The sequence below is a fragment of the Pimephales promelas genome, chromosome 7 (assembly GCF_988280905.1).
Source record: "Pimephales promelas chromosome 7, fPimPro1.hap1.1, whole genome shotgun sequence".
Taxonomy (NCBI): domain Eukaryota; kingdom Metazoa; phylum Chordata; class Actinopteri; order Cypriniformes; family Leuciscidae; genus Pimephales; species Pimephales promelas.
The window spans coordinates 36,492,869-36,518,505 of record NC_142775.1 but is presented as its reverse complement, the minus strand read 5'-3'; the positions used below and the strand labels follow the sequence as shown (position 1 = coordinate 36,518,505).

Sequence of the window (25,637 nt, the reverse complement as noted above, 5' to 3'; positions counted from 1 at the left end):
AAAATACAAATACCTTCCACTTTCCTGATATAGAAACCAAACAGATTTTGCTTTTGTGTTTATAGAAGATATTCATTTGGGTTTGGTATGGCATGACGGTCAGTAAATAATGAATATCAACTATCAACTACCCCTTTAAAATCATTTCAATTATTCAAGAAAAATCAAGCAATTATTATTCTATTCTCCACGTCTCTTTGAACTTCTAAAATTTCTGTCTTATGATTTTATTCTTTTGCCGTCGGGAAAACAGAGAGTGAGGATGAGGAAGGTAAGAATATACCAGATTTAGAATTATAGTGTTATTGTAAATACAAACGACATCACCTTCTGCTTTTTTTCCATCTTTTACACATAACAGTCGTCTCCATTCACTCATCTCTCTCAAATCAATGTATCAAGTTGGTCAAGCAACATAAACCATGGTTCACCTTAATGAAGTTTCTTCATGAATCAGAGTATACTAATATATATATATATATAAATAATATTGAGTATCTAAAGTAAACCTACTCATTTCCATCAAGCAACTAAAGTCATCAAGTCATGTTGTGTCTGTTTTGACTCTTGAAATAATTTGTGCTCACATGTATTCTCCCTTTTGTCTGTTTGCCAGAGCCTCGTAGCTATGTGGAGTCTGTGGCCAAAGCGGCAACAGGGTCAGGTGGGCCGCCAGCATCGCCCGTGTCTCCGACATATGACAGTGACAGCTTAGCTCGTCCTGTTGGGCCTTCCCATGCCTACAACACTCCTCTTTCCTCCAGCAGCCCCATTCAGAGCCCAGACGCAGTGTAAGTCAACACCACCCGAGTGTTTCATGCAGTAGTAGTATTATTTATATACTTTTATTAACATGTATTGATATTTTGAATTAGCTGTTTTTTTTTATATTTTAATTTTTCATTTTCATTTTAGTAATTTTTTGTAATTTATATATATATATATATATATATATATATATATATATATATTATTTTAGGTAAAATTATTAAAGTTTAAGTTTTTAAAAATTAATATTTTATTTCAATGACAAAAAATAAATAATTTCAATGGTTTTACTTTTAGTTAATAACAACACTGGTTTCATACTATAGATACAGATTTTTGACTAGTGGTGTACATTTGGTCCACTCTGCAGCTTATTTTGGTATCCAGATACTGCCAAAAAGTTATAATTTTCATCAGACTCACATATCATTAGCAGATGTTTTTGAAATGTACATGCATTTGATATAAATAGCCTGTTATACTGTTTAAAAAAAATCTCATTAATTTATAAGCTATCAGAATTGCGTCTTACTATTGACCATATAAAAATCAGCAACACCACCAAATTGCATGTTTTTGGCCTCTCAATAAAAAAAGGTGTTTTTTTGGTCCTTCTGGAGTGTAAGTTCCACATACTCAATATATTATATGAGCCATATGTGTCCAGCATGATACTCAAGTGTTTTTATTTTTGTCGAACGACTTAATAATCTTCCATTTAAAAAAAAAAAAATAGACTTTTATTTCACATGTCATGTTTACAGGGTTAATTTCAGGTGTAAAGGGCCATACGAGTGCATATTTTAAAGTAATTCTAGTTCTCTTATTTTGTGGTCTTTCAGTGAAAGCACATTGGCCGACAGCGGGGTGGGAATGAATTCTCTGTCCCAGGCTGCTGTCGACTCCGTCCTTCACTCCCAGCCTTCCGACAGAACATACCAAACACCCACACCCTCATACCCCTCCTCCAGCAGCATGTTGGGCAGCTTCATCACCCCCGATATCAGCCCGTCTCTGCCAGGGCCCGTGCAAAACAACATCACAACCGTCCAGCCACTCACCGGTAGCCCTGGGACAAGACACCACACTGTCCTGCCCGACGCAACGTCCGCTTACAACCCTCAGCACAGACTAGCCAATCAGGACGGCCCCGTTCTGGGCCAGCAGCCGACACCGGCCAATGGGCATCTGCCTGGAATGTCTGTTAGTCCCATGCAAGGAAGACACTCCATGGTGACCCAGGGAACGCAGAGCAGCCCGATGCTGTCCAGACAGTATCCCGTCCCACACGGGACTCAGAGTAGTCCGATTCTCAACAGGCAGCCTATGGGACAAGCTGTCCAGAGCAGCCCGGTCCTCAACCGACAGGCGTCCCTCAACCAACCGATCATTCTGCCTAACCAAAGCAGCCCGGTGTTGAGTAGACAGCCGTCCGTTACCCAGCCCAACCAGGGCAGCCCCGTCTTGAGCAGGCAGTCCTCTCTCACACATCCCAGTCAGGGCAGTCCCATTCTGGGACACCACACGTCCATAACGCAGGGTAGCCCCAGTCTGGACAGGCACCCGATGTACAGCGGCTACACCACCCCGGACGAGCGCCACGGAGCCCTGTCCCGCCAGAGCAGCTCCTCTGGATACCAGCCTCCATCCACACCTTCTTTCCCAGTCTCTCCGGCCGGATACGCAGAGGGAGTGGGATTCAGACAGGGCAGCCCTGCCTTCCAGCCTCAGCTCCCCGAGAAGAGACGCATGTCCAGCAGCGATCGCTCCAACGGCGGACTGTCCTACGGGACGCTCAACGGGAAGATGTCCTCGCCGGTGTCCAGTGGCGGCAGCACTCCAAGCGTTCATTTCTTCAACACGCTCCCTGATTTCTCCAAACTTAACATGTGCGGTAAGACTTTATGAAGACAGATTCCACTAGGTTTCAGTTGAAATGAAATGCCTTTAAATTCCATTTCAGTTAACAATGAATGTAAATAAGATAATATAAAGCTATTATATTGAAAAGTACTATAAAATTTATTTTAATTCGACACAACTGCTGGTTTTTAAGACATTTAAATGCCATTATGAATAGGGTTGGGTATCGTTTGAATTTGAACGATTCTGATTCCGATTGCGATTCCTTGTTTCGATTCCGGTTCCTAACGATTCTCGATTCCGATTCTTTTAAGAGGCAGGGTCAAAAAAGTTTAGCTAACCTTGCTAACCAACGGTCTTTCTGAAGAAAATACTCCTTCTGTAAAAATACTCCTTTTGTCACAAATTTTGCATTTTGCCGAGATTTCCTTATTTTTAGAAAAGTGAAGCCACACTTTGGATCGCCGCCGTAAGGTATCATGTTCGACTCGCGTGGTTATGCCAACACTTCCGGTAGACGCTTCTTTGTTGGTGTTGTTCAGCGGTTTCTTCTTCCGCTCGGCGGACTGTGAATATCGAAACTAGGAATCGAAATTTTAACTTTTGAACGATTCCGGGAAAAACGAAAACTTACTCTCGGTTCCAATCGATACTCGATTCTCGATACCCAACCCTAATTATGAATTAATCATAAATATTAAAGCCATCTGTATAATTTTGTATTGTATTACATTGAATTTTGGATATTATTGATGATAAATATACAACATTGTTTGAAGGAAATAATTTCCTTTTATTTAGCCAGGATGTGTTAAATTGATCAAAAGTGTCAGTAAAGACATTTATAAAGTTACAAAAGATTTCAATAAATGTTCTCTTGAACATTATACTCATCAAAGAACCCTAAAAAATGTCACAGATTCAAAAAAAGAAAGAAAAAAAAGCATCACAACTTTTTTACAAATTTGATGATTTCTTGAGCAGCAAATCAGCATATTTCTGAAGGATCATGTGACACTGAAGACTGGAGTAATGATGCTGAAAAAAAAAATATATATATATATATTACCCCACAATATTAAATGTGTTGTTTATTTAATAAATAAACTTTATGAACCATAATGGAGATATGAAAAGCAGACTCAACATATTCAGATGTTAGAGCATTTCTCAATATATCAGAAGATGTGTAATAGCGCCCCCTACTCTATAACATTGAAAAACATGTAGATTCCATCAATGGCTCGACAGCGTTGTGTCATAAATTACGAAAAGTTACGTCAATGTCAGGGAAAGAATTAATTATACATGAATATTCCTAAAAAAATCTATGCCCATAAATACTACAGATAAATGCCCATAAAATAAAATTATGTAATTTTTGCATGTCAGACTATTTCATCTTGCATGTCTTCTAGTATAGTACAAAAATATCATTCTGTCCTTAATATTATTATTATTATTTACATACATTCAGCCTCCTGGACTTTATTGTAATAATACATGGTGTCATGCGCTGTAAGAAACTTGTGCCTGTCGATAATTTAACAAGACACTGATGATCCTGAGAGTAATTTTAAACAGGTGTGTATTAAGAGTAGGGCATTCATATGCTTAGGCATACTAAAGTAATATATGAAGAGTTCAGATGCAAAAGCCTCTAAGTGCCATTTGAAATTTTCTTCTAAAATGACCATTTTTATCAAGCTTGTATATTTAAGTTCAGTGATTTCACTTAAATGGCAATGAAGATTACCTATTAATTGTCATTTAAGTGAAATTACTGAACTTAAATATACAAGCTTGATAAAAATGGTCATTTTAGAAGAACATTTCAAATGGCATTTAGAGGCTTTTGCATCTGAACTCTTCATATATTTATAGCTGACGGACTGCTGAATAAACTGCATGTTTCATTCTCCAGATGGAAGTCCAGAGACTACGCTGAACGTGAAGTTTGTCCAGGACACGTCCAAATTCTGGTATAAAGCAGATATCTCCAGAGACCAAGGTAAGGAGGACGCAGTAAATGTATGTTTCAGGGTTAATTTATCTATATTTAGACCCCCAAATGGAGGCTCATAACTCCCATAAACAGTAAAATATGTCTCACACCACCTTATATGAGGTCAATCGCTGTGGGTCTCCACATCTGGTTCTCCTCCGTGCTCTTATTGGATTAGATCATCTGCGTTGGAGACCTCTCTAAACGCAAGCACATGCAGTGACATCACACGCATTGGACATATGTGCTTAGTTAAATCCAGCGAACATCTGCATCTGTTGCTTCATTAACTTGTCTTAACGATAACAAATAAACCTCCTTAGCAAGGCTTTTTTCCTTCACTCCCTATCTCTGTGTGTTAAACTGCGGGGGACATTGCAGCAATTTGTTAACATATTATAGCCTTCACCTTCACATCTCCAACTTGTGAATTATAAGGTGGGGGGTACTTCTGGTGAATGCATATATCAATAGTACATCAACTCATGCTTGCATGTAGGGACTGAAAACTGGACTGATTTTATGAATACTGTATTATTATATTGTAGTATTAATGTTACTGTTGTTATCAATACAGGATTTTTATTGTACTTTTTTAAAGAGCGATTTATATAAAGTTTCTAGTATCTGAGCAATAAGGCTTTTTTATTGTTACATGTCCAGTGCTATGGACAAAATCTTCATGTTTTCTGGTTTCTGGTTATTATTGGGATTTTTACACAAGGATGTGTTTCTCCTTAAATCTCCTCTCTTGCATTAGCGATCAACATGCTGAAGGATCAAGAGCCTGGAGCCTTTGTGATTCGGGACAGTCATTCATTCAGAGGGGCCTACGGCTTGGCCATGAAAGTTTCCTCTCCACCTCCAACAGCGCAGCCTACAAAGAAAGGTATTTCATGTTCCTCCTCCAGGCATTTGGCTAATGCAGATAATAATTTGCCAAATGCATTCCAGATATGAGATCTGACCCCTCCTGGATCATAATGCTGTTGTGTCCTCAGCACACACTCACACACCCAACAACACACACTAAAACACATGCAGTTTCATGAGGAAAACAAAAGTCTAGTTGTAAAACATCTACTCATTCCTTTACTTAATATTATTCAATATAGCGTCAGTTCTGGCAGGTAAGGAGAGTCAAGCTGACTCTCAGCTGATCCACGTCTACCTATAGGAATACAACGCCTATCAACATGTATAATCCTTCAGTGTTATCAGCAGCTGTCACGTTTCTCAGGAGTGAATTAACCTCCTCCATCCCCAGTTCCTCCTCTTGTCAGTCAGTATGGGATTCTGATTCCCCCTGAATCAAAATAATATCTACATTACAATTAATTAATGATATCTGCAATACATTCATGTTGGTTCTGTTCTGTTTACCCTAAGGCCGTGTGTCCACCAAAGCGTTTTTAGCCAGCTGAAAACGCTAGACGCTCTGCTGAAGACGCCGTGCTTTGGGCGCTTGAGAGCGTTTTGGCAGCGCAGCGTTTTTTTCCGTTGAGTCGTTTCGTTGCTATGATACAGAATATCCGTAGCTGTTTGAATGTTGACAGTTGCTCGGTGTGGTATTAGTCCCGCCCCTCCTCCACTGTGATTGGACGGCTGGGTAAAAAGTGACAGTGATGAGCGCTGCGTTTTATCCAAAGTTGAACATTTTTCAACTCCCAGCGACCAGTAAAAACGCTGGGCGCCCGGCGCTTCAGCGTGAAAAAAAAAACGCTCAGCGCCTCGGTACGCTCATGGCGTTTAAAAAACGCGGCGCTCCCATTGAAAACAATTGAAAACATACGCCAGGCGCATGGAAAAACGCTTTGGTGGACACACGGCCTAAGAGGGGTTCTTGCTGCTCGCCCAGTACAGAACCATACCGCCAATCATAACTGTATGCTAATTGTCAATCGAATTTGACCATAGTGGTCCTGTGGTCAAATATTTTTGAATAATGTCAAAGTACATAATTGACCACTGTACCAGAAAACTGTTTTTATGTCTCTTATCCGTGCTCTTTATTCTCATATAATTCCACATTTTTTATTTATTTACATTAAGTAATAATAAATAAATAAATGTATTTGTTTATGTTTATTTATTATATTAAATAAATGGACATTAAGTCTTTTTTAATATAATGACAAACATACATTTAGTAAATTATTGCATTGCAAATATATTATTTCTTGTTTTTCATGATTGCAGCCGGAGACGTCACTAACGAGTTGGTGAGACATTTCCTAATTGAGACGAGTCCGAAGGGCGTGAGACTGAAGGGCTGCCCTAACGAGCCATACTTTGGTAAATCAAACAATTTTCATTTTTTGATGAAACAAAAGCTCTGTGCTAAAACTATTGAGACGTTTTCGTTGTTAGCGTGTTGCTAACACAATAAAAACATTTCATTTTCGATTTTATAGGGTTAGTTCACCCAAAAATAAAAATTATGTCATTAATGACCCTCATGTCGTCCCAAGAAGACATCTTCGGAACACAGTTTAATATATTTGAGATTTAGTCAGAGAGATTTCTGTCGCTCCATTGAAAATGTATGTACGGTATACTGTCCTTGTCCAGAAAGGAAATAAAGACATCATCAAAGTAGTCCATGTGACATCAGTGGGTTATTTACAATGTTTTGAAGCATCGGAAATACATTTTGGTCCAAAAATATCAAAAACTACGACTTTATTCAGCATTGTATTGTCTTCCAGTTCTGTTGTCAATCAGCGTTCATTGGCGATGCTGACGTGCATCTGGTGCGCCCGAGCTTCATTTACAGTCTTAGGGAGACGCACGCTGTAAACAAAACAATATTTCGCAAACAATGTCTAAGGATTTCGACACTGAGGAAGACTTGCATTTTTTTGCCCAGTCATATTTATTTGAACCCGAATACACGGACGCACCAGACTCACGTCAGCAGCATCACTGAACGCGGATTGACAACAGAACCGGAAGACAAGACAGCCCTGAATAAAGTCGTAGTTTTTGTCATTTTGGACCAAAATGTATTTTCGATGCTTCAAAACATTGTAACTAACCCACTGGTGTCACATGGACTACTTTGATGATGTCTTTATTTCCTTTCTGGACAAGGACAGTATACCGTTCATACATTTTCAATGGAGGGACAGAAATCTCTCAGACTAAACCTGAAATATCTTAAACTGTGTTTTGAAGATGGAACGGTTGTCTTACGGGCTTGAAACGACATGAGGGTGAGTCATTAATGGGTGAACTAACCCTTTAAAGGGACAGTTCACCTTAAAATGTGTTTGCTATTTTGTAACCCAATAGGTGTGGGCCACCATTGACTTTTTTCACACAGGATTTTTGCCTACGTTGCTTCATTGCACATGGCTTGAGAACATTGACACTAGAATGATTTGTTGAATGTTCACTAATGTGAAAGCCCAATCCGTCAAACTCGTAGAACGAATGCGTGTGTGGTTTTTGCTCTTCCGTACAAGTTAACATGTGGATCCTTCCCTTTAAATCAAGCTGTCCGTGTAGCTTCCAGAAAGCTGTTGAACACATGTAGTCCAAACGACAGCGTGGAAGCAGCTGACATTATTAAGTACGTCTCAAAGACGGCCCCTTTCTAATTTACCGTCTGCTAACCACATTACACGGAGGCCTAGTCTGTTCAATGGACAGGGCTGTCTTCTCCAATATACCCTGTTCCACATCAAATAAGGAGACATACTGTAAAAAAAATCAGGGCTGGGCCGCTTGCATAAGAGTTCAAACATCCTGTTATGGTAACCGCTGTTTAAGCGTGTTTATTATGAAAAGCAGAGTAGACAAAGAAAAACTGTGTTGTGTGAGAACGAAAGCAGGTGTGGGTGAAATTTGGCTGGATTTCGGTGTTTTCGGGAATAACGCTCATGTTAATAAATGTACAATAGTATCTAAGCTTCACTCCTCCAGACGCTGGAAGTCTGCCAGAACGCCCACTGCTCACAGGAACTGTTGTTCACCCCAAAAATGTTGTCATCATTTGTTCATCCTCGTGTAATTTCAAATTTGTTTGCTTTTATTTGTTCCTGTGGGGTGTAACGGTTCTCGGTAAAAAATCTAACCATACTGTCTTCTCCACCCATTGTTCGGCAAACACTTGCATCGCTGTTCATCTTAAATCATCTTAAAATGAGCAGTCATTAGTTGATAGCGCACGAGTACAGGAGAGACCTGATTGTCACACGATACTATCTGTGTTTAAAATAAACTAATTTAAGCACGCACACAGAAAGCCGCCTCTCAGACATCACGCAAATATTGATGTCTTGCGCTTAAATGCACAAAATCACACAAAAGTTGTCACCATGCCCGTCTCTAACAAACATAGTCTGTTATGTCTTAAGTTAACGTAAACCGTTGAGAAAGACGACTTATGTGTTTCACTATACTGGATTCGCCCATTAGCCTTAAAGTGACAGAAGCCTAATATTCCTGTTGGACGTGTTTTTTTAATGTTAATCGAGCAGCAAAAGACAAGGAAATCAGTCGATTATCTTAATAGACTGAATAGCTTTTGTAACTTTAATCATGATTAATCTTTATTTAATGTATACAGTGAAGTTTATATGCCATGTTGTTTCACATTTGATTATTTCTGTACTTGAAAGATACTGTACCTACATAACCTGATAAGCACTGTTTGTTTTATTTCTGTCTTCGCTCTATTGTATTTATTTGTGCTGTTACTTGTAGTCTGATAATGTTTACTTAATTATTTTTCCCCCTGAACATAAAACCGTGACTCTAAAACTGTAATCGAGAGTAATTTGAACCGTTACACCCCTAGTAGATGCAGAAAGTAAATATCTGTAGAATCTTTCATTGTTTTCTCCTAAAATGACAAAGTGCACCATAAACATATCATATAATTAGTCCAAACATTTTAAGCACTGTATTCAAAGTCTTCTGAAGTCATATGATAGCTTTTGACAAAAAGATCGTGTGACTGAACATCATTGATGTCAAACATGACACATTGCTTTTACAGTGCCATGTTTGATTTACATTTTTTTACACAAAAATATCATATGGCTTCAGAAGACGTTGTTCACAAGTCATAGGCTAATTTTGTAGTACTTTTATGGTGCTTTTTGTCTTTCTTTTTTTTTTTTTTTTGAGCTTGACAGTATATGTCCTAATTCACTCCATGGAAAGAAGAAAATGTAAGACAATAGCTGTGATAGTGAACAAATTCTTGTAAGGGCCTTACAGTGAAATGAGTAAACAATCTTCATTTCCTGTTAGTTTAGATAAAATCTGATTGCTAAAGGAGGAAAGTTTAAAAGCTGATAACAACATTTAAAATTGGCAACAATGACTCCTTTCCACAATCAACCTGGACGTTTTTGCTTCCGCAGTGCAACAGTTTCGTAGCAATTTCTCATGCGCAGGAGGAAACATTTTGCCCAAACAAAGCCCATCCAGAGTTAGTTTTTCCTAATATAGTAAAATATTTGAAGCAGGGGTTTAATAATAAAGACTACACGCCACATGCTAGTATTCCTGTCCTTCCTATCCTCCTAACTTTCACTGCCACAACTCTTCAGCAACATGGATTTACAGTTTCCCCGGCCTGGCATCAAAGTTTGACCTTTTCAGGACAGTTGAAATGTAAAGTATGCCCTGCTCTGATTTCCACTCGTAAATCTGACCCCAATTTTGTTTACATCTTCTGTGTCCAGGCTGCCTGTCCGCACTGGTCTACCAGCACTCCATCACTCCACTGGCTCTACCCTGCAAACTAGTCATACCAACCAGAGGTGAGAAATCGTATCTGTTTCTCTACACACACAGTGGGCTCTAAAGGTCTGAGACCACTCAAAACATGGGATTTGTTATTTTCTTCAAATGTAGGGATACACCGAGATTTTAGCTGCCGAAATGTATCCGCCGAAAATGCCATTTTATTGTTTTTTGGCCGAAAGAGAAAAACAGGTGAAAATATGAGCCGAAAATATATGCCACCCTGCCATGCGCCTCAGTGTTCAGCGCTCAGCTTTCACTCTAAATGTAAAAAAATATATATCTGTTAAATCTGATTTTGTAACATAGAACTGAATAAATAATAACATATTTTATTTGTAATATTAATATATTTTCTGTTCAATTTTGGTGTTGTTTATTTTATATGCTTGTATTTTTTAAATTCTGTATCATTATTGAATTTCTTTAAAAGGTCTAATATTAATACAATTTTACAAAAAAGCTAATTTATAATAAGAAATCCCTATTTAAAGGAGTAGTTCACAAAAAAAAAAAAATAATAATTCACTCACCCCCATGTCATCCAACATATATCCATGTCATTTTTTCTTCATTCAGAAATAAATTAAGGTTTTTGATGAAAACATTCCAGGATTTTTCTCCATGTCATTTGGTTCATTCAACGAACGAAATTAACAAGTTGACTCCGAAAAAGATTTGTTCATTTTGATGAACGAGTTTGAATCGGAGAGTCACGAACGTGCATCACAGAACAGAGCAAGGCGACCATTTGAGCTTATAAAACTTTTTTTTTTTTTTAAATGAGCGATCGTTTCACTAGACAAGACCCTTATTCATCTTCTGAAATCGTTTATAGCCTTTTGAACAGTTTGCAGTTTGCACTGAATCTGTGTTTTGGACCTTGAACCGTTTGGTTCCCATTGAAGTCCATTATATGGAGAAAAATCCTGGAATGTTTTCATCACAAACCTTAATTTCTTTTCGACTGAAGAAAGAATGATATGGACATCTTGGATGACATGGAGGTGAGTAAATTATCAGCAAAAGTTTTTTTTAAAAGTGAATTACTCCTTTAAATGTGAAATCAATTTTAGGATTTTGAAAGGAAAAAAAGGGAAAACAATATAACATGTCTATCATTTTTTTGCATTTTTTTTTTTTTTTACATTTTTTATTACTAGGTCACCAATCAAATTTGTGACATTAGCTATGTCTTGATGCAAATTGCAAATGTAATTGACTGTTGGTGAACAATAAGAATATAGACCGAATCTGCAAATAAATCCCCCCCCCCCCCCCCACCACACACACACACACACTCGCTGCGCAAGCTGCTGATGCTTTTTATATACTGTATATCTGACACGTGACGTTCTATTTGGAGCTGTCTATATGGAGCATGTCTTCGGATTGGGAATTGTTTTATGGGAACACTATCAATGCCTAAATGAATCAGGTGTTACAGAGCTTTTCACAAGCTGTACTTACGAGCTCTAAGAGGACATAAACGCTTTTACAAGTTAAAAGCTCATAATGACTGTAATTACAACATGGCGTGAAAGTCGCATCATTTATTTTTTTACATGCACGTGTAAAATGGATTTGGTAAATGTGTTTTTATCATGTGCATACTTGTCATGGGAGCGAATACGGTTTATATGCATATTTCAGATTTTTGAATGGTGTTTTTACCCAACATTGTTATGCAATATCGCACAATTTGCATAAAAATAAGAACCTTAAGCATCTGCACTCATATGTTCAAACATGTCTGTTTGAGTGCCGCTGTCATTAAAGCGAAAAGTACTATTTTCACTAGTAGTCTCAGACTTTTGGAGCCCAATGTATGAGTTTGTGTACATGTACATTCCCACTCGTCATGACCTCACTTAGCTGATGATGTATGTCCTGTTTGCCCAGGGTGAATAATCGTGAGTGTTTTCAGAGTTTTGCGCTGTGGCGTCCTCAGCCAACTGCTATATGCCATCCAGGTGTCAGGGGGCATGAAGCCACAGACATGCTCAAACACAGAGTGAACGCATGTTTGCCAGGCGCTTTGATTCCTAGCCTAGCAAGAATTCCCACAACAGAATGATGGACGTGACAGAATATGACTCTGACCTGATGTCATTTTTATAGATCCTCTGGAGGAATCACCTGAGATAGCAACTCCTACTAACCCGGCGACAGAGATGCTCAAACAGGGTGCAGGTGAGGATTTTTTTACATCAATGTCTAATAGGGGTTGTGCAGACTAGTATGCTCTAGTCTAGTAAAGCCATCCATGATGCCGAGTAGTCGTTGATCATGGCCTATAGAGGGAGCAACAGGATAAGAAATCTTTGAAGTCCACTTTTACGCTTCATTTCCAACAGTTAAAATTGCAAATAAATCCGAGAGCACTCCAAAAGATTGATTATAGCATTTGGATGCTCAAAACTGCAATGTTCCAGGGTCAGGTTCTTTAACGTAAAACCAGAAGCTTGACCATGTAGAAAAGCTTGAATAATAAACAGGTTTTTGAGTGTTTTTACACATTTCTGCTTTTAAAAAAAGTAAAACTGAGGGATTAGTCAAATTTTGGGGTAATTAACATCATGCCATCATGTTAACCCTAACCCTAATACTGATAGATATAATTCATTGAATTTGCATGAATTATATATAAATGGAAACCTAGAGAATGTGAGCTGATTTGTTAAAAAAAATAAATTAAAAAAATATATATTTTCTTGCTTCAATTGCAGCAAGAAACTATATATTATTTATAGAGTTAATAGGGAATATTCAGGATATTCTTTATTTTAAGCTATCATCGTTAGAGTGTAATTATTTAAGTTCTGAGTAATATTAATTAACAACATGTACTTACTATAGGATTAGGGTTTGGTTGAGGATTAATTGCACATAATTATGCATGATTTACTGTTATCACTATCACTACTGTTATCACTAAGTTCATGTACTGTAACCAGGACGCTGTAAAATAAAGGTTTTTATTTGATTTTATTTAATATAATATAAAATCTATAATGTCGATGAAAGTGATGCACTGAATCTGAATCAAAACAGAATTAAATGTATTAATGTTCATTGTGTTTAGCACAACTTCAATCCCCTAAATAAGTTGCAATTGTGTGTTTAACCTTTGAAAATGATCATTTATTGGTAGATTTGAATCTATTAGCAATATTTTTCCACCTTAGCTCTTTATTGATGCTCTCTTGATACATTAATTTGATTCTATAGTCTAAGCATTTTTACTTGTTTATTATCTGATATCAACTGCCATGTTCTTCTCCACCCTGGTGTCACTCCCGTGGAAATGATTTAGGGCAGAAGAGTTCATCTGACTCCCATGGTAAACCCAGTGATGCTCTGCGTGTTTAATTCATATGTGTTTAACCTGACTTTGACTGCCGTGTCTAGAGAGAGCCGCACTCCTCTTTTACTGTCTGTGCATGTGATGATGGTTCAGACCTCCAGAAGCACCTTTACCTGTCTGCTAAAAACAGTTTGGCTGCTGCTGTTTGTCAAAGCCACGATTTCAAGAACACCTTTCTGATTGAATATAGCATGTTTTTCATGTCTGATGTTAGATTATGATGCATGGATCTACTGATAGATGATGCCAGTGGTTCTCAGTGTCTTTTCAGCTCCGCCTTTAAGACAAGGCCCAATCAAACGCCAATCAATCATGAATGCTTACAAGTTGTTGCAATATTTTGGTTAAGTACATAATTCTATTGCAATGTGGATCAGGTTATTTTAATAAAGATGAACTGGTATACAAACCATCATCTACATCCTTGTGCGTGAAGTTAAAGCGTGCAAGCTGACCATCTTTGGGACAAAGTGTATGTGCGTTCTGCACCCGCCTATAGGCGCATATTATTAACGCTCTCTTTAAATAATAAAATAAATATTGCACCATTGATTCTAGACCAGGTTTCAGTTGGTCAATGGCGCAGTCTATTTCAGTTGCCTCAAAAAAGCAACTCGCCAACAATGCGCCTGAACAAACCTCGTTCTCAGACCAGCAGCCCATAGGCACACAAATTTGATATTTCATTTGATATTTAAACAACATGGCGCAGGACGTGAAAATAATAACTGCGTCAGGCTGAAACTAGCCTGGGGTTTGAGAACCAAAGAACAATTTGAGAACCACTGGATTATGCAAATGAAGAATATACTAATGATATGTGTGTGTGTGTGTGTTTGATAAGATCAAGAAGAGTTGATTTAAAGGTGCATCTTGCTTGTAATTGATGTCAGATGCCACATGGCTATTAATCAGTGCATGTTTCCCTCTTTCCCAGCATGTAATGTCCTGTATATAAACTCAGTGGATATGGAGTCTCTGACTGGACCTCAGGCCATCTCTAAAGCCATCTCAGAAACCCTGACCACCAGTGCGATCTCCTCAGCCATTGTTCACTTCAAAGTGTCTGCGCAGGGCATCACGCTCACCGACAACCACAGAAAGTGAGGGAACACCTTCTTTCCTTCCTTCTTTCTTTCCTTCCTTCATTACTTACTTCCTTTCTTCCTTCCTTCCTTCATTACTTCCTTCCTTCCTTCTTTCCTTCCTTCCTTCATTACTTCCTTCCTTCCTTCATTACTTCCTTCCTTCCTTCTTTCCTTCCTTCCTTCATTACTTCCTTCCTTCATTACTTACTTCCTTTCTTCCTTCCTTCCTTCATTACTTACTTCCTTTCTTCCTTCCTTCCTTCATTACATCCTTCCTTCTTTCCTTCCTTCCTTCATTACTTCCTTCCTTCTTTCCTTCCTTACATTCTTCTTTCTTTCTTTCTTTCCTTCCTTCCTTCCTTCCTTCCTTCCTTCATTACTTTCTTCTTTCCTTCCTTCATTGCTTCCTTCATTACTTCCTTCCTTCCTTCCTTCCTTCCTTCCTTCCTTCATTACTTACTTCCTTTCTTCCTTCCTTCCTTCATTACGTCCTTCCTTCTTTCCTCCCTTCCTTCCTTCCTTCCTTCCTTCCTTCATTACTTTCTTCGTTCCTTCCTTCATTGCCTCCTTCCTTCCTTCCTACCTTCCTTTGTTTCCTTCCTTACATTCTTCCTTCTTTCTTTCTTTCTTTCTTTCTTTCTTTCTTTCTTTCTTTCTTTCTTTCTTTCTTTCTTTCTTTCTTTCTTTCTTTCCTTCCTTCCTTCATTACTTTCTTATTTCCTTCCTTCATTGCTTCCTTCATTACTTCCTTCCTTCCTTCCTTCGTTTCCTTCCTTACATTCTTCCTTCTTTCTTTCCTTCCTTCCTTCCTTCCTTCCTTCCTTTATTACTTTCTTCTTTCCTTCCTTCATTGCCTCCTTCCTTCCTTCATTCCTTCCTTCATTTCTTTCTTCCTTCCTTCTTTCCTTCCTTCCCTCTTTCTTTCTTTCCTTCCTTCATTACTTCCTTAATTACTCCATTCCTTCCTTCCTTCCTTCCTTTCTTCCTTCATACTTTCTTTCTTACTTTCTTTTTTTCTTTATTTCTCATTCAAAAGTTACAAGTGCACATGTTTTAAAAGCACATTCCTGTGCTTTCTTCCACAGGCTCTTCTTCAGACGTCATTATCCCATCAGCACGGTCACGTTCTGCGACATTGATCCACAGGAGAGGAAGTAAGAAACCCCTGAAACATTAGCATTACTTCAGACACAAAAGTCAATTATACATTTATACAATTATACAAGTTATACATTAATCTGTGGATTTGACAGGATCAGAACTACTGTATGTGTAAGTGTAGTTTTATTAGTGGTGCTTTTGCAGTATTTCTATTGTTGCTCATTATTACAATTGAGGATTTTTCTAAATCTATTTTAATCTTAACCTTGAGTTTTCCGACTCAAGGTTCTTTATTCATCGCATACATATTAAATGAATGTGATATAGTGACATTTTTCTAGCAAAAATGATTAAGACACTTAATAACATATAGTAGTGGAAAGAATAAAGCACAGATTTTTGTGAAAAACTATACAATGTATACAGTTGTATATGTGATGTATTAATTGTACATGGCAACATGAGCTCCTACCAGTCACATTTCCTTTTATCGTTTTTATGTCTTGTAAAGCATCTTTGAGAATACCAGAAATGCTCTATAAATAAAATGTGCTACTGTTATTTAGCTAATGCTTTAGTTAAAACATTTATAATCTGTTTCAATGTCATTCCAGGTGGAGCAAACCTGAGGGTGGCACTGCAAAGTAAGTACCAGCTTTTGATAGCAAAGAACTTGATCTTTTGCAGCTTAGCAGACGGTGTTATCTGAAAGCAGTTTAGATATGCATCAGTCTCAAGCGCTGCTCAACCAAAGGTGCATCATGGGATAAAATGCTTATGCTCAGGGGTGTCATGATGAATGAGTGGGATTGTGGCTAACACAAACCGATGCTAGCCTGCTAACCCTCACACGTGTGTCTTGAATTACCCTCTGAGGCCACAGAACATACAGGATTTTCCATTCGAAAAACTTTTATAAGTGACTATTATATATAACTATTATAAGTGATCCTCGGGGAAAAAAAAGGTATAATATGATCCTCTCACACACAATCTGAGGAGATCTCAGAACACTTACACTCCCAGAGCAAAGAGGCATGTGACAGCCGTCACGGCTCGATCTGGGCAGAGTTTGAAAGAGATTGTTCTGGAAGGGCTGTGTTATAGAGCGCTGTGCTGTTGAAGATATTATAATTGTTGTATATATTATAATTATAATTTCTGGAATTAATGTGGACTGTTTAGCACATAAAACGTAACAATGTATCCAATTAATTCAGCATCCGCTCTCCAAATCAGAATAATCTGTACATCTCAAGTTAAAACATATGTAATTTACTAATATTAGCCTATTATAAATATGCTTCCTTTAATTCTACATTAATTCACGGATTCAGTGTGTAAATATATTTATAATATATTATATGAAATATACTTAAATCATTAATTTATGTTTTAATTGTTGGTGTGATTAATCACAAAAATATGTTAATTTATTACGATTCAGATTTAGATTCACAGCCTAATCATTTTCGAGTTCTATTCAGTTTGGTATGGAAGCTTGTTTCCGCCTTGGAATAAAACCATTGAAGAGATAATTATCTAATATTTGTTAGACTTTATATATAATTGTTAGACTTGTTTCCTCAGAATTGTGAGATATAAACTTGCAAATGGAGTTATAATAAATATTAATATAAAGTCTAACTCTGAAGGAAAAAAAGAATGACTTTTTTATATCTCTCAATTGACCTATGGATAAGCCATGCCCTCAAACGCGATGAGCCAATCACAGTGCAAACCCATGCTTCCACGTCCATTGAAATGCATTGCAGTTAGTCAGTTTACATTAGTTTTTTGTTTTTTTTTTTTGTTTGTTTTTTTTGTCAGTTTAAAATGGTCAAATGTTGGGCATGGAGTGCATGCAACTCCAACACTAGTTCCCGAGAGGCTGGGCAACGATGTTTTTTATTTCAACCGAGATAAGTGTCTGCTCTGGATTAAGTTATGCGAATAAGTTATACGGTAGACCACAACATCAACTAAACGTGGATAACTTAGAACAGATGTAGACATCCCAACCCGATCTCAGGAGAATTCGTACGAATTTCACGAGGTGGCTAATTTGTAACAATTCGTACGACCTCACTCGTACGAATTAGTACGTTTTTGCTAAATCGTATTTTATGAATTGGCCAATTCGTATGAATTCGTACGAATGACCTACCCCTGACCCCGCCCCTAAACCTACCCATCACGTGGGTTTGGACAAATCGTACGAATTCGTACGAGTGAGGTCGTATGAATTAGTACGAATTAGCCACTTTTTAATCACTCGTACGAATTCGTACGAATTGGTCGTGAGACAGCGTAGGACATCCTTATTTAATTTAAGTCAACAACGCATTAGAACGTTATCTTTAAAATCTCTAGCGTGATGTTAGCCAGTGTTGTAGTACTCGAGACTCGGACTCGTCTTGGACTCGGTCTCGAGACCATATTTTAATGGTCTTGGTCTTGTCATGGACTCGTGTCCATTTGGACTCGGAATTGACTCGTACTCGAACATTTTTTTTTTTAGGACTCGGAATTATTCCCGAGTCCACTCCAGTTCAATTAAAAATATTTTTCATGATTATTAATGTATGTTAATAAAATATTTCTTTAAATTGATTGACACGCCCAGTGATTGGTGATTTTCTAGTGCGCAACTGCGCATGACAAATTGTAATAAAATTACTTTTAACACCACCTACTATGTGGCCTTTTTACCCTAAACTGATCATATTTTTTAAACTCTAAGTAAATTCAGTAAAAAAAAAAAGGATTTCTCTAAGTAAATAAAAGTAAATTAGGTAATCAACCCTCACTGGTCTCGGTCTCGACTCGGACTCGACCGTCTCTGGTCTCGGACTCGACTCGGACTCGACTCTCTATGGACTCGGTCTTAACTCGGACTCGACTCTCTCTGGTCTCGGTGTCGACTCGGACTCGAGTGAGGTGGTCTCGACTACAACACTGATGTTAGCCTAACATTACGCTAGAGATTTTAAAGATAACCTTTAAAGATTAGAAAACCTTAACGTTAGCTTATAGCTGCGTTGTACATCATGTCACTTAGCTTCATTAACGTATCTGTAAATAACCGAGATAACAAATGTCAACAATGTTGTGCTGAATGATTCATGTAAATACTGTAGCACCAAACGATGATGGCAACGATATGTGGTTTATCACGTTTACACTGTGACTTGTAAATTTTTTCCTGGAGCTGAAGCTTTTCATTAAACTTCTCAACAATAAAATTATTAATATAACCCTCCAATGCATAGTTAAGGCCCTTTAGGTGACTTCGAGATGATGCATAATCTTGTATAAAATTGCCTCCTGTGAAATGTCTCCTACTGTGACAGAGCCATAGCGCCTGTCCCCGAATGTTGACTGTTTGTTCGAGTGAGTGGAGAGGGCGTGGCTTAGCCATAGTTCAATCATGACCTTATAACACGCAATTACCGGAAAAAAAAAAGTCTGATTGGTGAGAGAAAAAGTCACAATTACCTTTTTTATGTTTTATTCTGTGCCGGAAACAAGCTTCTATTGCATAGTGACCTGGATATGTTCTTTTTAGATTCACTCATACTACATGTTAAGAGATTTTCTTTTATTTCTTTCTTCACAGGTTCTTTGGCTTTGTGGCCAGAAAGCAAGGGAGCACAACAGACAACGTCAGTCACCTGTTCGCTGAGATGGATCCCGATCAGCCGGCCACAGCCATCGTCAACTTCGTCTCTAAAGTGATGCTCAACTCTCAGAAGCGGTGAACTCTTCACACAGCGCCGCTCTCTGGAGGACTTCCATTCTGCTCTGTTTGATTTGTTTGGGTTTTTTTTACGTTTCTGTTTTTCGTTCTGTATGTTTGGTTGAGAGGCTGTGTGAACGTGTGGTTGTGAATGTGTGAGGAAGGGTTATTCGGATGGTAGTGAGGAAGAGGGACAGAGGAAGTGCACTGTGGGCGTTGAGGAGTGAAGGACAGAGAGGAGGTGATCTTCATCTCACTCGCAGGGGACGTGGAAATGATCGCAGTGATTTTGTTGCTCGTTTTTTAGAAAAAAAGGACAAGAAAAAGTAAAAAAAAAAAAAGGTTGATGAGGAGGCTGAAATCTGGGGCTGATGTACCAAAGATAAGAGAGCAGTCAGGACAAACCAATCATATTTCAAGCGTTCTTGTATATCTTGGTAAACCACAGCTGCTTCGTCGAAACTGTACATATGAACTCTTTTCCTTCTTAAAGCAGCTCCTGTTTTTCACGCTACAAGTGCAAGACCATACTAAAAGCAATTTCCAGTCCACTCTGGATAAACTCAAAACTTTGTGGGGATTGTGAAGGTCACTCATATAACAGACCTAGGAGAAGCTAAAAGTGAGGACGACATCTTCTCCTCTGAGAGAACGTGGGATGCTGGAGTCGTTGATTCAGTAATCTTCGTTCAACTCTGGTCCACAGATATCCAGCAGAACTGATGTTTCTCTACTCGAAAGAGTGCAATGCAATGGCACCTGATGTCAGATTTCCGGTTCATTTCTAGTGAAATTTTCTAGAAATGATGTGTTTGACTGCGAATGCCAAATTGGATTCTCTGTGCAATGCTGGCTTATGTTTTGCAAGTATAGTAAAAACGTTTTTATTTGCTTAAAAGTGAATGTTTCACATCTATTTCAGTGTTGGCATGACGTCAAGCAGAGGCGGACAGAGTACACAGCTTTATTACTTGAGTAAAAGTACAGATACCCCTTGCTAAATTTACTCAAGTACAAGTAAAAGCACTCCAGTCAGATTTCTACTTGAGTAAAAGTACTGAAGTACTTGTTTTTAAAAGTACTTGAGTATCAAGAGTACATGCAATATACTAAATATTGCATTACTACTGCCACAGTGCTTACATTTATGTACAGAAACATCCTAAAATGGAGTTATGAAAAATGTTAATGTTAATACCTTGGAGAATGTAAAAGGAATTGAAAGTAAAATCGAGTCATTTTCATCTTTTTACCATGTTGCTTTAGTTAACATTTAAGAAAATTTCTGAAAATTCAGAAAATCGAAATAGTCTGGCGAGGTGGTCCGGGATGGACCTGCTGCATCTTCTCTTCATCCAATGTTTCGTCCATGGTTTCGTCTCTTATCTAAATGTGACCATGGAGTTTAGTTTGGTGGAAAGCTGAAGGTGATTGCTGATAGGCTGTCCTGTGATGTTTGAGAGGGAAACAACAAATTAAGAGTTTCTGAGGTTTTTCTTTTTTCCAATTTTTTCCATTTTTTTTTTTTTTTTTTTTTGAAGTAGTAACTTGGACTCAAGGTTATGGATATAAATGTAGTGGAGTAAAGAGTATAATATTTTCCTCTCAAATGTACTTGAGTTAAGTCATAAGTACTCCCCAAAAATGATACTCAAGTAAAGTACAGATCCCTCAAAATTGTGCTTAAGTACTGTACTCAAGTAAATGTACTCTGTTACTGTCTGGCTCTGCCGTCAAGCCACATTTATTTATATAGTGCTTTATACAATACAGATTCACAGTAATAAACAGGAAAATAACAGTAACAGCTTTAAAGCAGCTTTACAGAAACAAATAATGTCAGTGCAGTCAAATATATAATTGTTTCTTTATTTGAATGGTCTTTTAAGCCCCAACTGAGCAAATATCCAAATATCTCTGAAATCACAGGAATAGATGGACATCTGACTTCTAGTGCCATTCCGTTGCATATCAGACAGTCTCCACTTGCTGATCTCTTCTCTTCAGGTCTGAGTGGGTGTATATGGCAGTAAGGTGTGAATCTATCACTGTATCTCTATGCCTCGCTTAAAACACACTCACACTATCATTCTACCCCAAAGTAAGCTAAGTATATAAAATACTTCAAAAAGTGATTTTACTGAATATTTATTGTATGATATTTTTTTTTTGCCCTATGTTAACTCATTTACCCATAGATATATTGTATAGTCTACATAAAGATTAGCCTCTAAAAGAAATACTCTTTATTTTGGCTAATATTTCAGAATCATTTTGAGGAGCATTCTATTATGGTGTAAAGTGTATGTATTTGGAAAGCTTGTCATTATTGGATATTTTCTCACATCATTTTTTCCTTAGCTTTAGATGGACATAGGCTTCAAAGTAGAACTCACTGTTGCTTTTGCATATATAAGGATTACATCCTAAAGTTCCTTCAGAGAAAGTGAGTCAGTCGGCTGATGTGTTTACTGCAAGATCGGCTTTGTGTAAAGAAAAGTAAGGAAGTGTCTTTATTTTTGTATTACTATTATTATTAATATTATTATTTTGGAGTCCTTTCCCTCCCAGTGTTCAGCCCTCGGCGAAACCCACTTGTTTAGTCGCTCGTGTTGATTCTCTCAGGCAGATTTCAGTATTTTGTTTCATACTGCCATCGTGAGGCGTTGTCAGGTATTGCCAGCCATATCTCCATCTATGCATCCTCTACAATTACCACGCCAGTTCTGAATCCTTGCTAAATTTAGATTAAAAGTAATACTGCAGTGTTTTAACTGTGATTTGAGGTGAAAATACCCATTGATTCTTAGTTTAAGCAGGATGTTTGACCCACGCCTCCCTGATAACTGTCCCATGTCTTTAAAACAATTATTGCTCTTTTTTTTGTATGTAAATACTTCATTTTTGCCAAAGATTTTATCTCACGTTTATATGTTTGAGAACTGATCACTGTCTGGTGGTATGCGAACGGCGGCTTATTGTTTTTCTGTTTTGACTCGATGCACGTTCTATATGACGTATATTCAACTGTGTTTGGTTGCCTTTTGCTTAGCCTTAAAAAAAAAACTACTCCAAAAGAATGCAAAGCACTTAACAATCAGGAGCTGGAACAATAGCAAAACGTCAGATAAAAACGACTGCTTCAATTATAACAGCAACACCATGTTTACACTGGAAGCTCCACACTTCAGTCAAGATACAAGCTTTCTTAAAGGAGTAGTTCACTTTAAAAAAAAAAAAAACTTTTGCTGATAATTTACTCACCCTCATGTCATCCAAGATATCCATGTCATTCTTTCTTCAGTCGAAAAGAAATTAAGGTTTTTGATGAAAACATTCCAGGATTTTTCTCCATATAATGGACTTCACTGGGAACCAAACGGTTCGAGGTCCAAAAGACAGTTTCAGTGAAAACTGTTCAGAAGGGCTTTAAATGATTCCAGACGATGAATAAGGGTCTTATCAAGCGAAACGATCGCTCATTTAATAAATAAATAACAAAGTTTAACTTTTATAAGCTCAAATGCTTGCCTTGCTCTGTTCTGTGATGTGCGTTCGTGACTCTCCTGTTCGAACTTGTTTTTCAAAATGAACAAATCTTTTTTTTATGTCATTTGGTTCATTCAAAGAACGAAATGAATGAGTTGACTAGGGAAAAGATTCGTTCATTTTGAAAAAAAAAAAAAAACAAGTTTGGATAGGAGAGTCACGAACGCGCATCACAGAACAGAGCAAGGCGACCATTTGAGCTTATAAAACTTAAACTTTGTTATTATTATTATTTTTTTTTTTAAATGAGCGATCTTTTCTCTTGATAAGACCCTTATTCATCATCTGAAATCGTTTAAAGCCCTTTGAACAGTTTGCAGTTTGCACTGAAACTGTCTTTTGAACCTTGAACCGTTTGGTTCCCATTGAAGTCCATTATATGGAGAAACATCCTGGAATGTTTTCATTAAAAACCTTAATTTCTTTTCGACTGAAGAAAGAAATACATGGATATCTTGGATGAGGGTGAGTAAATTATCAGCAAAAGTTTTTGTAAAAGTGAACTACTCCTTTAATGTCCACTTTGCATGGCTTGTTTTAAAACACCAACACACTTTTACATACAGTTGGCCTGCAAGTTGTGCAGAATTAAGTCCACTCGTACTCAGTTTACATAAGAATGAATGTACAGTTTACAAAGTTACCTTGTCATGTTTCATAATCGAGACACAATTTTAGCATTGAAACAAATGTGCACATTTGGTTAGATGGTTTGAACAAGCAGGCCATAGACATCACAAAATGACTTTGATGTATAAGGAAGATATTTAAATACATAATGAATTAAATTCAAAGCAATCAATTCACATATATGATATTTGCAAGTAAAAACCCCCCATAATATAAAGTGTTGACAGTTGAGCTGGAAGCCATCTTGATGTGTCTGGACATGGTGTAAGAGGGATTTCGCACACTAGAATAATGTATTTACTCGCTTTGCTTGCCTTTCTGGACATTTCATTCGGTGCATAGGCTCAGATAAACACATTTGTTTTCCGATCATTTCCAAACCACACAGAAATTGTTTTTGCATTTACCTGAAAATATCTAGTCAGTCAAAACCAGCTCCCTTCTCCTCCATGTATTAGTCAGCAGTGTTGTATTATTATATATATATATATTTTTATGTCCACTTGTTAACAGACTTAGAATGTGTGAATGAGCTACTATTGCTGTACAGAACCACGTTGTTTTATTTGCTTCATGTTTTACAGCCTCATTGTATTGTTTTGGCAAAAAAAAGTATACATTAAAGAGCGATCCAAATCAGTTACATTAAAGTACACTGTTGCTAGAAAAAAAAGCCCTGGTTTGTGCATTTCTTGGACTCTTGAGGTGCGGCGTCACACTGAACGGCTGTTTGCTTTTACTGTCCGAGCACCAACCCCGTCGTAGTGCTCAGTCAGAGACAGAGGGAAAATGAACTTCACACAACCTTGGTGGCTGGTCGGTGATTGGCAATGCATTACTTCTAATTCTCTCTTTCATAGCCAAATGAGCCTTCATTTATGGATTATGGTAAGGAATGCATGAAATACAGGTATAATCAATGGCTATATGAAGAAACATGGGAATTTGGATGATAATCTGTCCAGACAGATACAAAAGGGTCAACAATGCAATGCAAGGTTGAAAATCTGGGATGAATGATTATTTTTTACATTTAAATTCATAATGTATTTGAAAGAAGTCTCTTATGATCACCGAGACTACTGTAAAAAATAATCTGTAAAAAAAAGAGTAAAAAAAAAGACAGCATCATACTTTAAAAAATCTGTGTGTTACTGTTTTTGAAATGAACAGCTAAATATCGTATTTTCAGCTACAAAACTTTAATTTAACAGCTATATGCTCTAACACAAAAACAGTAACTCACCGTATAGTTACGGTATGATGATAAGTATATAAAAGTGTCGTTATTGGACTCTTTGTACAGCCGGTCAGATGTAATTTTCGAGGAAAGTTTTATGATTATGCTGATCATTTTTAATGAAAACATCATCTTCTTTTTTTTTACACAGATTTAATAAATCCTAATTGATTTGAAAAAACGCTGACTTTTGGACCCGGCGGCTGTAAACGCTCTGAACATGATGCACGTTTAGATCATCCAGAGAACAGATGTGTGTTTTGCAGCGGCGGACTGCTGAGCCAATAGAGGAGACACGCATGTGTTGATTTTCATTTCTGAGGTGCCTTTCTCTCGCTCTCGCTAATTACATCTCTCCGCGAGCGAGGACAAGATGGTGATGTCATTTGGGAGTTATGGAGTTATGTATCGGATCAGTAAGCAGAAAGCCCTTTTCTCATTATTTCTGTTCCAAGTTGGGTCACTCCTACTTTTTCACATTGCTAAAAGGTTACAAAAAACTTTGGCCCATTGTTTTGGGAGTGTCA

At 37.5% G+C, this 25,637-nt stretch overlaps 1 protein-coding gene across 17 annotated transcripts in view; it reads left to right on the top strand.

Annotated features, from left to right (window-relative positions):
* tns1b (tensin 1b) overlaps positions 1-24,465 on the top strand; it is a 266,496-nt gene extending 242,031 nt beyond the window's left edge. For 16 of the 17 annotated variants that reach the window (XM_089133411.1, XM_039683658.2, XM_039683656.2 and 13 more), the window contains 12 exons: positions 617-791; positions 1,611-2,662; positions 4,556-4,642; positions 5,397-5,525; positions 6,836-6,931; positions 10,336-10,413; positions 12,518-12,589; positions 13,713-13,739; positions 14,701-14,866; positions 15,937-16,005; positions 16,567-16,596; positions 19,572-24,465. In XM_089133411.1, the coding sequence (XP_088989537.1) occupies positions 617-791; positions 1,611-2,662; positions 4,556-4,642; positions 5,397-5,525; positions 6,836-6,931; positions 10,336-10,413; positions 12,518-12,589; positions 13,713-13,739; positions 14,701-14,866; positions 15,937-16,005; positions 16,567-16,596; positions 19,572-19,713 (2,123 nt within the window). In that variant the 3' untranslated portion in view covers positions 19,714-24,465. The remainder of the gene's footprint in view (positions 1-616; positions 792-1,610; positions 2,663-4,555; positions 4,643-5,396; positions 5,526-6,835; positions 6,932-10,335; positions 10,414-12,517; positions 12,590-13,712; positions 13,740-14,700; positions 14,867-15,936; positions 16,006-16,566; positions 16,597-19,571) is intronic. The other variant, XM_039683661.2, reaches the window with a different exon arrangement.
* Positions 24,466-25,637: the final 1,172 nt, after the last annotated feature.